Source organism: Salmo trutta, chromosome 9, assembly GCF_901001165.1.
Source record: "Salmo trutta chromosome 9, fSalTru1.1, whole genome shotgun sequence".
Lineage (NCBI taxonomy): Eukaryota > Metazoa > Chordata > Actinopteri > Salmoniformes > Salmonidae > Salmo > Salmo trutta.
In genome coordinates this window covers 14291610-14303284 of record NC_042965.1, presented here as the reverse complement: position 1 = coordinate 14303284, position 11675 = coordinate 14291610, and the positions used below count along the sequence as shown (strand labels likewise).

The 11675-nt window shown below is 43.9% G+C and overlaps 1 protein-coding gene across 2 annotated transcripts; it reads right to left on the bottom strand.

The window, feature by feature from the left end:
• Positions 1–678: 678 nt before the first annotated feature.
• Positions 679–9165, bottom strand: rad9b (RAD9 checkpoint clamp component B). Of its 2 annotated transcripts, none has more exons than XM_029762564.1 (12): positions 8790–9165; positions 8290–8410; positions 7903–7973; positions 7611–7748; positions 7321–7435; positions 7017–7116; positions 6733–6839; positions 6534–6640; positions 3720–3784; positions 3438–3560; positions 1540–1774; positions 679–1142 (listed from the first exon to the last, which is right to left on the bottom strand). In XM_029762564.1, the coding sequence occupies exons 2-12, from the start codon at positions 8321–8323 to the stop codon at positions 1014–1016; spliced, it is 1224 nt and encodes a 407-aa protein (XP_029618424.1). In that variant the 5' UTR covers positions 8324–8410; positions 8790–9165; the 3' UTR covers positions 679–1013. The 2 variants fall into 2 exon arrangements, with proteins under 2 accessions (XP_029618424.1, XP_029618425.1); XM_029762565.1 differs by having other exon boundaries at positions 7321–7431.
• Between the last annotated feature and the right edge of the window lie 2510 nt (positions 9166–11675).

The window sequence follows — 11675 nt, the reverse complement described above, 5'->3', positions numbered from 1 at the left end:
GTCAATATTGTTTGTTCAGTGGTCACTGCAAGGTATTTGTCTACTTACACAGTAGACTGAACAGTTCCTGAGGTAATGAAAACATGTAGGTCAGAACACAGCTACCAGTGAGGTAGGCCATGCTGCTACACGTGATCATGTATTTCTGATCATCTTTATGCAGTCTTTCCCTTTGAAGGTGGAATCATACTGTTCCCTGCCAGGCAGCATATCCCTGCTCTGACTCATCCGTTCCTCTGTCTCAGCAGGGGCCACAGTGGACTAGATTCAAGTGTTTCCCTCGCAGCTGTCTGCTCTTATGCAACTGAGGGGACTGCCTGAAGCTACATGAAAAGGCTCCATGTGATCTATGTTTGGTTACACATTCCTCAAGCTTTAGCGAGTCTGTGAGATGTGTTGCGTTTACTATCAGCACCCAGGTGTGGCATCCCCAGGCGGTTGGCTTGAATGTTTTCATGGGCAAACCTAGGGCCTTTTCACAATTTTAGATTTTCTCACCTCCGTCCTCCCTGGCCTCCTTTTGAAGAAGGTCAAAGGTAATCGAGGAGAGGCGGCGAGTAGAGGGCAAGTGGATAAAAATGCACTTGTTTATGACCAGTCTAATTTATACATGTGCTTCCTCGCCAAATGAAGGCTATCGAGGAGGGGAGGACCGTCTTCCATTTACCTATTAACGAATTGACAATTCTCAACAATTTATTGGTTTCTGGGTCACAGGGGAGAGAGGACAGATGTTTACCCCAATAAATGTTATGCTTTTGATGTCTGACTTTCAAATCTACGGTTTATGTTTCTTGCAATAAATGCGCATACCATTGGAATAACTTATTTGTTAGTAAAAACAAACAGCCATGCTTTATGAACTTTCATTTAAAGCATTCAAATGAATTGAAAAATATTATGTTCTCATTTAAATGCATTTACAATATACAATGGGAAAAAGACTATGGTCTGCTGAAAAAACTTGCAGGGTATGAAAACAGTTCTTGGCTTGGTCATCATTCTGTGGTAACTTACAGTTCACCACTGGCCCTCTCCTCTCCCCCATCTTCTGTATCACTGGAACACGCCAGACTGGGCAGCATAGAGGTGCAACCATCACCTTGCTCACAGGACACGGCCCCAAAGAGGAGAGAGCGAACCTAAGTAACCAAAACACACGACTCATCATTAATAGACAGCTGAGCAGACTATGAGCATGGGTGGAAAAAAACAGCAAATTGTGAAACAGTTTTTGCAGTATGGTCTAGTGGTTCTTAGGAAAAAAAGCTTGAGATAAGAGGGCTGTGCAACCAGCCACACACCTTGCATACGTCACAATTCACCTTCACCCTGTGTGTTTCAGGTCAATCACACATCACATGGTTAAACATTATTGCAATCTAGGCACATTCCAGGTTGAACGTTAAAGCAAGGCCTTATCTGTACTTTGGAACTTACCAAAGTATGTACCAGTCGGAGCCTGCCAAAATCCCAGAACACAGTGGCTTGACGGCACAAACAGAAGTCAACCAAAGTTCATATTTTGTTCTAATTTACCTTGGAGGAAGGAGGAGTTGTGATGCCACGACCTCTGTGTGTATAACGTGGTGTTCTGAGCCTGTCAGAATCCTCTCCTGTCCTGGTGAACTCTCTCATGAGGGCTGCTGCACAGAACACTGGGCTTCTCTGGCTGGATGCTATCAGCTCGCCTGCAGAGGGAAACCCCTGGGCCTGGGGGGGACCGGCATCTGCCTCACACAGGCCCTCCGGAGGCTCCGCAACACCTCCACACCTGAGAGCATATAAGGACCATTACAGCAAGGCTGCCTTCAGGCATTTCCCTCCAGTGGTCTGCCTGTAGTCGTTTTCCTATATAGCTTCATATTGAAAACAGATGCCTGTCAGTCTTAAATCAATATTAATTAACCACATTCGCGATAGTCTACAAACTAAAGCAATAGCATTGCTAACAGACCTCTAGATATATACATAATAGAAGTTATATGAGATGCGCATGCCACGTTCTATTGGGAAAAGGTTGTTTTTAGATAACCGAGCAGTGTGAGTTTGAAAGAAGTCTGCGCTCATGGGCGCGTGTGTTACATGATATGCCGCGTGAGTTACTGCAGCTGCACGTGCATCAGTGTGTGAGGGAGAGAGAGAGTAGAGGGGAGGGGCAGAGCTAGAGAGACGGCAGGGAGAGAAAGGGAGGAACATGGAGAGAGGGAAAAAAGGGAGCTGTTGTAAGAATGACACTGCTGTTAGATGTTGGCTGTGCTCCAAGGTTGCATGCTAGGACAACGTAACTCTGTTCTGCCTGTTCTCCTGCACATGGCAGGCCACTGCCTCTGGCTGTTTTCTTAGTGTTCCTCAGCATAAACGTGCTTTCCATAAACACCACTGACTGCACCACAGACACAACCAGAATGTGCCTATAAAGAAGCGTCCCAGCAGGAGAGAGAATGGGAAGGACCTGGGTTTTAAATATCTTCACTTACCTTTGTCAAGGTCAACATGAGAATAATGTGTGTGTTTGCCTGGGAGGTTAAGAATATAAACATAAATTGTACAACTACAACATTAACCTGTCATACAAAAATCTGATGTGTTCTCAGTATTCCATGGAGGTATAAACATGACATTTACATTTTGGTCATTCGAACATACTGTATGAACGTTTCCTTGAAAAAGGAAGAAGCAGTGCAATGCAGTGACGTCATAAGTGACCCAGATGTGCCACAATCCGGCTGGGACTGGTGCAAACCCCACCTCAGGCGGCTCAGAGCAGACACTATGAGAGAGATACATAGAGGCCGGGCGGGCCACACACTGAGCGACATCATCGCCACAGCAACGTAACAGGTTAGTGACTGGGGGGGATGTAGGGATTACAGTCAGTCTGTCAGGCCTCTAACCCAGCCAGCACGGCCTTGCCCCAGATAGCCAGCCTCTGTCACAGTGCTACTGCACTGTTCTGTAACACAACGCCCAATGAGGCACCAAAAAAAGCACATGCTGGCCAACTGCCTCCCCTAAGGACATCACCAGTACAGCCAGCTCTAGGATTCTAGGAAAGGCTAGTTCAAATTTACTCTACTGTGACTGTCACATGATTGGGCAGGCGCTTTAAGGCTATCTAAGCCTGTTAACTTTTTTTATTTTCTATTGAACTGAGAAACTGCTTCTCGCTAGGACAAAATGTCCTGCATTTCTACACACCATTCCTCCTAACAAGGGCTTCCCTGACTATTGAAACCATTTGGGCACTTCTACATACATTATTTGATATAGCGGTAGGGTTGCTATGGTGACTACATCATAGATGATGAAGATAGAAGCAGATTAAGGGCAGGATGTGATGCTGGTGATGTGGTGTATTACACAATGTTGGACCAAATACAGAACCCCCCTATCAGTGGTGGGGTAATAACTGTTTAACGAATGGTGACGGCTACCTTAGTGCAGCAGGAGCCTGGGCCTCTGTAGCCTGGGAGGGGGTCCTGCTCTCTGGGTGGACAAGAGTAGCCAACACCACACAGGCCTCCAGCACCATGTCATCTACACTGAAGGCCACCGGCCTGACAGACAGCAGAACACAACATCAGCATACCTAGAACCAGTGCCCTGAGGTTTCTCCAACCTTGTGACCAGACCGGGAAAAACTCCAGGCCTAATTTAGGACCTAAGTAAAAGAGGTGATAGTCATTGGGTATAATCACAAGGACCAGGATACTTACTTTCCTGCAGCGCCAAAGTGGGCAGATACTGGTAGACCATGTGATTCAGCAAATGACAGCAATCCCTAGAGAAGAGGTTAATACATTAAACACATGCATGTTTGGAGTGACTGTTTGATCATTCACCACCAATTAAAATAACAGGTCACAATACTCTGGTACTCTGCTAGACAGCAATGTACATTAGATGACAGGGCACATATTACCAATGTTGCTGTGTACAGTCGTGGCCAAAGTTTTGAGAATGACACAAATATTAATTTCCACAAAGTTTGCTACTTCAGTGTCTTTAGATATTTTTGTCAGATGTTACTATGGAATACTGAAGTATAATTACAGGCATTTCATAAGTGTCAAAGGCTTTTATTGACAATTACATCAAGTTGATGCAAAGAGTCAATATTTGCAGTGTTGATCCTTCTTTTTCAAGACCTCTGCAATCCGCCCTGGCATAATGTCAATTAACTTCTGGGCCACATCCTGACTGATTGTCAGGTGTGTGCGTACTGGTAGCGAAGTCAGGTGCAGGAGAGCAGAGATTTGTGAACAGGCGCACACTTTATTGAGGCAAAAGTGCAAAACAGTCACAAGAATTATGTTTAACAATAAACATCTTCGTGAAATACCACGGAAAAAACAAACCAGTCTGGCGCGTCAACAAATAACACGTAACACAAACAATCTTTCACAAAGACATGATGGGGAACAGAGGAATAAATACACGTAGATTGATTGGGGAATGAACCAGGTGTGTAGGGAACAAGACAAAACAAATGGATACATGAAAAATGGACCGGCGATGGCTAGAAAGCCGGTGACGTCGACATCCGAACGTCGCCCGAACAAGGAGAGGAGCCGACTTCGGCGGAAGTCGTGACACTGATGGCAGCCCATTCTTGCATAATCAATGCTTGGAGTTTGTCAGAATTTGTGGTTTTTTGTTTGTCCACCCGCCTCTTGAGGATTGACCACAAGTTCTCAATGGGATTAAGGTCTGGGGAGTTTCCTGGCCATGGACCCAAAATATTGATGTTTTGTTCCCCGAGCCACTTAGTTATCACTTTTGCCTTATGGCAAGGTGCTCCATCATGCTGGAAAAGGCATTGTTCATCACCAAACTGTTCCTGGATGGTTGGGAGAAGTTGCTCTCAGAGGATGTTTGTACCATTCTTTATTCATGGCTGTGTTCTTAGATGAAATTGTGAGTGAGCCCACTCTCTTGGCTGAGAAGCAACCCCACACATGTATGGTCTCAGGATGCTTTACTGTTGGCATGACACAGGACTGATGGTAGCGCTTACCTTGTCTTCTCCGGACAAGCTTTTTTCCGGATGCCCCAAACAATCGGAAAGGGGATTCATCAGAGAAAATGACTTTACCCCAGTCCTCAGCAGTCCAATCCCTGTACCTTTTGCAGAATATCAGTCTGTCCCTGATGTTTTTCCTGGAGAGAAGTAGCTTCTTTGCTGCGCTTGCTGGCGCTTGCTGGACTTTCTTGGGCGCCCTGAAGCCTTCTTCACAACAATTGAACCACTCTCCTTGAAGTTCTTGATGATCCGATAAATGGTTGATTTAGGTGCAATCTTACTGGCAGCAATATCCTTGCCTGTGAAGCCTTTTTTGTGCAAAGCAATGATGATGGCACGTTTCCTCGCAGGAAACCATGGTTGACAGAGGAAGAACAATGATTCCAAGCACCACCCTCCTTTTGAAGCTTCCAGTCTGTTATTCAAACTCAATCAGCATGACAGAGTAATCTCCAGCCTTGTCCTCGTCAACACCCACACCTGTGTTAATGAGAGAATCACTGACATGATGTCAGCTGGTCCTTTTGTGGCAGGACTGAAATGCAGTGGAAATGTTTTTTGGGGATTCAGTTCATTTGCATGGCAAAGAGGGACTTTGCAATTAATTGTATTTCATCTGATCGCTCTTCATAACATTCTGTAGTATATGCAAACTGACGCAGCAGACTTTGTGAAAATTTATATTTGTATCATTCTCCAAACTTTTGGCCACGACTGTACATTAGCCATAACCTTTCAAATTGTTGGGGTCAATCACAGTGAAAGGGGTAATCATGGGTTCAGTTGAATCGCTGTGTCCGATGCCCAGACACCAGAGCCTCTGTGTGTGTTCGACTAGCCCCTCTAACACACTGTGACAGGTAAGACTCGCAGCAATGTAGAGACTGGCTCACTGTCCAACTCAATCACAGGCTAACATGGACACACAGCAGTCTATAGCTAGGCATAGCTTTACTGTGTAATGAGGGACTTCACAAAAGGCTACCCCCAACAACATTCCAGTACGTTAGGGTCGGGTCAAAGGATGTGGGTCTGAGCACAAATTGTGACACATTAGTTGTACTTTATAATAAATAACACACAAAAACATAGGATGCAAAATGGCTGCCTTTTTGGGGTCCCAATGTGATATATTTTGCTATTGAATCATGTTGATGTATATTTCTCCTCTGGGGACTTGGGTTTATTTGGAACATGGTATGAGAGTTAGGCAATCAATGCATGTGTTCTACTACTTATTACTGTCTGTTCACAGAAAATGTAGACATGTGTGGGGAAAAAAACATAATATTATAACTTGATTCATTAGGGTCATAAAACAAAATCCTGCCCATGAGTGGAACGTTCCATTGAAAATGATAGGGTACAGAGTCTCCTGGACACTTGGGTCCAGTCCTGTAAATAAATGAATTAACCCATGGGTATGCAAGTACAGACCGTGACACCCTCCCATATCCACAAGCTCATGTGACAAAAAATAAGGTCCATCCCAAAATAACCCCCTTACCCTCAGCTCCTTCAGACAGAAGGTTATGTCTGAGTCAACTCCAACCTGGAAGTAGTCAAACTCATTGGGATCTAAAGACATCTCAGTGTGCATGGCCTTCATTTGATCTGCACCCCGAAAAATCAGGAGTTAGGCACATATGTTACCGACTTTTTGTGGGTTGGTTTTTTCATACAGTGTAGACAGTGCAACATCTCACCACTTTCATCCTCATAGTAGCTTTTCAGATTGACTCTCAGAGGAGACATGGACAGAGTGATCTCTTCCTGAGACACTGGGAAGTGCATCACCATGTCGCCTAGAAGTCTGGCCCCAAAATAATAATACAAATGTAATACAATTATAATAGATAGTACAAATGTAAATTACTAATGAAATAATCATAATATACCGTATACCCTGTAGTAATTCTTAGTCAGTCTCTGAATCCCTCTTCATAAATGTCACAAGGAGATAAATTGGGATATGTTTAGGAGAGCTCACCTGGGCTGGGCCTTCAGGACATTGGGGCAGAGGTGAGAAGGAAACACTGCCTGCAGAGCTTCACTCTCCTGGAAACCCAGGTTGTGTGTTTTGGTGATACCTGTCACAATGAGTATGAGATGTTGGGACACAGCGCCATCTAGTATTGATACAATGCATTACAATCTGAGAAAGAATCCCCTTTGTTCCAAAATCATTATTGAACACCTACTGGATGTTGCTCACCCACCCACACACACACACAAGTCCTTGACATATAAAACAAGCTCTTAGCTGAGAGCACTCTATTGGACTGTTCTCCTACCATGTCTGCAGTGAAACTGGAATATCACCCGGTTGTCTGGGAGATTGATGGATATTTGACAGCTATCCACATTACGCTCCATGGTAGCCAGGCACCGAAACAGCGGCAGCACTGACTAAAACCAAAACGATGTATATTAATACACAGCTATTACACTATCAGTACTATAAAGTCTCACCCATTGTAAAAGCAATGATGCTGAACTGTTCCATATGGGCCTGTGTGAGACATTTATCTGTCTTGAGATATTGGGGTCATATTCAGCAGATTCAGAACATCTTGGCCATTACCTTCATGACCAACTTGCATTTGACAGTTCCACAGTCCTGGGCTGGTCCTGTGTCTGGGCTGTAGTGTTGGAAGAACAGTGGGGAGAAGAGGAAGCAGGCGTAGGCAGAATGGGCTGAGTTCACTGACCTCATTGCCAACTGACCTCAGACCAGGCAGATAATGATATGCATAATGGTTAGAACAGGACAATGTTATGTAGCTAACACTTTACATTGATAAAGCTTTGTAGACTAGACCATCATCAAATCAAGCGTTATTTGTATAGCACACTTCAAATGGACTGATGCTTACCCCTTTCATCATAGGATCCAACCATATTTCATCTCCTATGCGTGCCAGGGCATGAATAGCCTTCCCAAACACTGTCAGAAACAGTCAGAGATACTGTTTGTGTAGATTAAATTGATCAAGCAATTATGTGTCAACATATTTGGCTATCTAAATCCTACATTTTAGCTATCTAGCTAAATCACTTCAGAGAACAATCCGCACACTGAGGTAACGTTAGGATGTCAAAGCTAGCCAACTTTAGAGAGGTAGCTAGCTAGCTAACGTTTATACTGTCCTGTTTGGCACATTCAGCTAGCTAGCTAAGTTAGCTAGATATGTACTTTATAATGTGTTGCACATTTCTGTATCAATACGTTATAGTTATCTATATTCCAAAAGATAACATACCTTTAACACCGTTTCTTTCAATGACACACTTCATTTTGGCAGTCAAGTTCAAGTTCCACAATGTTTGATTTTGTGGTGATCACTAATTAGAGTGTCTGTCGGTGCAGTTGACGCGCAACAGCTGCAAAACAGCAGCATGGAGATGATTTACTAATGACCCATATTGTGTAATATACTAATCTATTACCATTATGATTAGTATGACTATAAGGGGTCATGTAATGTATATTAAGTTAAAATTCTAAAATACTGAATGCATACAAAACTAGATAGCTGGGACAACAAATGACCATTCAAGAGAATATTTTTTTGCCAATATAATTTATTGTCAAGCTGTCACACTATAGTAAATGCACTGCAAACACATTGTTACATAATAATCTCACAAACCTATCGCAGAAACCTTCCCAGCTGTCACTTATTTCTCTTCAGATGTTTCTGTATATAGTTTTGCCCCTGCTTTTTGGTGGGATTATATTTGATTTGTTTTAAATACTCACCACATTATCAACTGCAAATTAAGAGGTAGAGTCAGCAAAATGACATTGCATGAGCAGCACCTGCAGATATTGTGACGAGCAAAATGAAAGACTACTCTCACACAGTCACACACAGTATCTGCGCATGTGCAAAGGTTCCCTTCATGCTCTTAACAAGGTGGACGCCACGGGACCAAACGGTTAAGTTCAGACTCGCGATCCAACGCCCTTGTTGCAGAAATTGGCACACTATGCTGTTTAATTAGTGCATCTACTTCATATCGCTGACTCTACCTTTAAGTTTTAAACCATTTATTATTCAAATGACCTGTAATCATATATAAATAATCAACAGACAATAAATGTACAGTATTGTGACGGCCCTGAATGTTTCTGAACCGTCTCAGTGCTTCTCCTTCAAATAGAGCGCTTCCCCTTTAATTCTTAATTAATTAGTGCTTCTCCTTCCACTAGGGTGCTTCCCCTTTAATTCTTAATTAATTAGTGCTTCTCCTTCCACTAGGGTGCTTCCCCTTTAATTCCCAATTAAATAGCCAGCATCAGCTGCGCAAAAGTGGAGTTGTGATGGAAACATGAATGAGGATGTGTTCGACCCTCAGTTCTGAAGCGTCTCTCTTCCGTTGTTGTGTTGCTGTAAAAGTGTGCTTTGTGTAGCCTAATAGAAAATCTACCCAGGATCGGATCCACTCTTTGCGTCTGTGGACTACACCTCTCCGTTGGTTTTCGTGGCCTTTCTCCGCTGGAGATCTGTCGGCGGATTTGCTTCTCTGACTGACCGACTGACTACAACCTTTTTTGTATACGGTATTTCATTTGTTTTGGGTGTGATGTATACTGTGATGATTTATGTAGTTAGTTGTAGTTGAGGATTTATTGAAATGTGTGGTAAAATATTTGTTCTTTTCATTGTATGATTGACACTGGGTTTACGCTACACTGTATGACGGACAACCATTGCGTGACTAAGGTCAGTTGAGTTCCCTGAACTTGTTTACCGGGCTGGACTCTTTAGGCCCGAGGTACAGGACATTTCTGAAGTAACCAGAGCTGTTTAAAGCTCCTTATTGTTGTGTGTGATCATTTATGTTACTACATCCACGCAAAAGAATACAGTTGTTTTGAAGTTATTTCCATTGTTTTAAGGGTTCATGAAAAGTGTATTTCCATCCTGACATTTACATGAGTCCTTTGTATTGGTGTAGACTTGACGGACCAGATGGGACTCATTCCCTATCAAACTAAAAGGAGAAACTAATATTTTCTCTGGTAGGCACAACCTACCTGGCACCCCTATAAATTATAACCTCAAGTCAAAACCGTTACATAAAAAAATGGCACCCCAGATGGGACCTCAACATTGAGAAATAACCAAAGCAAATCTTTTGTGTGGAATTAAAACAATGGATTCACCCCAAGAAAATGTGCTCATCCATGTCTTACCTGTCAATGGGAATACACAGGGCCAGTCTGACCATCGAGCCGACATCTCAAATCATAATGTTAATGGAGTTGATTTGGGCCAGAGCCCTGGGAATCTGAAGGCTCAGTCTGGACCACAAGCCACAGGAGGTCTAACCAGTTACTCACTTATTGACATGGATCTGTGTGGAAGTACTGAGCTAGCCCTCCCTCTGACACCCAACCTTCCTCTATTGTCTGGTTTATCTCCAGAGCTTGTAGTCTTACAACTTCAAGGTGACATCCTTGATATTCGTCGGACTCAACAACATCTCCAAACTCTAATCCACCATAAATTCAAAAGTCTGAGTGAAGAGCAACAACAGAGGGCCATGGAATTCAGAAACTCACTTAGCACTCTAACCCACACGCTGACAGAGCTCAGTGAGAGTGGAAGACGGGATGTTACTGGTGCTATGGACAGGCAGTTTGACTACCAACAAACCCAACTCACTGCCACTCTCCAGTGGCGCCTGCAACATCATCACACTGAGGTCCTCAAGGACGTTAATTCTGTTTTTCTCCTCTGGTTAACACTGTAGACCACTTGCAGAAAGAGCTCTCTAATTGTGTTAAAATGTTGGATGATGTGTCGGTTGACATGGCCTCCATTAGGCACAACTCCTTGCATAGAGCTTCTCTGGTGTCCACTTCTGCTCAGACCACTGAGGGCCAAGCTGGCACCTCAGAACAGCTAAGACAAGGCCATGCTGCAGCCACCCCTTGCAGGATGCAATCCACCATGCATCCTGGTGTTCATTTTCATGGTCCGATAACTCCCTCACCCTCTACTTCCTCAATCCCTCCTAGCTTTTTTGTTCATGGTGATTTGATTAGACGTCATGGGGGGGCGATGCCCATTAAATTGCAATTTCCCACCTTTTGGGAAAAAGGATGACAGTCCTGATCCGCTAATGTATCTGGAAAGATGTCGTGACTTTCTTGCCCTCAATCCCCTGGCTGACGAAGAACTCCTTGCCACATTGAGGAATGTGTTGCATGGGACAGCTCGAGACTGGTGGGATGTGGCACGTCTCACCACTACCTCCTGGGCTGAATTTGAGGCCAAGTTTTCCTCTGCATTTCTGTCTGAGGACTACACAGATGAGCTGGCAGACAGAGTCAGGAATCGAGTGCAAAGAGAGAAAGAGAGTATCCGTGACTTTGCATACGGTTACCACTCCCTGTGCAGAAGGTGGAAACCTGGTATTGAGGAGGAAGAGGTCATTAAATTGATCTTGAAGAACATCAACCCACTACTAGCCAGTCAACTCAGAGAAAGAGTCACCACTGTTGATGGACTGGTTCGCCTGGGACAGCAGTTCGAGAAGGACAGAGAATGCCAACAGCAATATGAACAGAGAAAGAAACAGACACCCAAGCCAGACCATCAACAACAGCCAGAGTATCCAGCCAAGACACCTCCCA

Coding starts and splice junctions, on each gene's coding strand:
- rad9b (XM_029762564.1), bottom strand. CDS start 8,323: ATGAAGTGTGTCATTGAAAGAAACGGTGTTAAAG. Junction 7,749..7,902: donor TGGATCCTATGATGAAAGGG/GTAAGCATCAGT, acceptor GTCTGAGGTCAG/TTGGCAATGAGGTCAGTGAA. Junction 1,143..1,539: donor CAACTCCTCCTTCCTCCAAG/GTAAATTAGAAC, acceptor TTGGTTACTTAG/GTTCGCTCTCTCCTCTTTGG.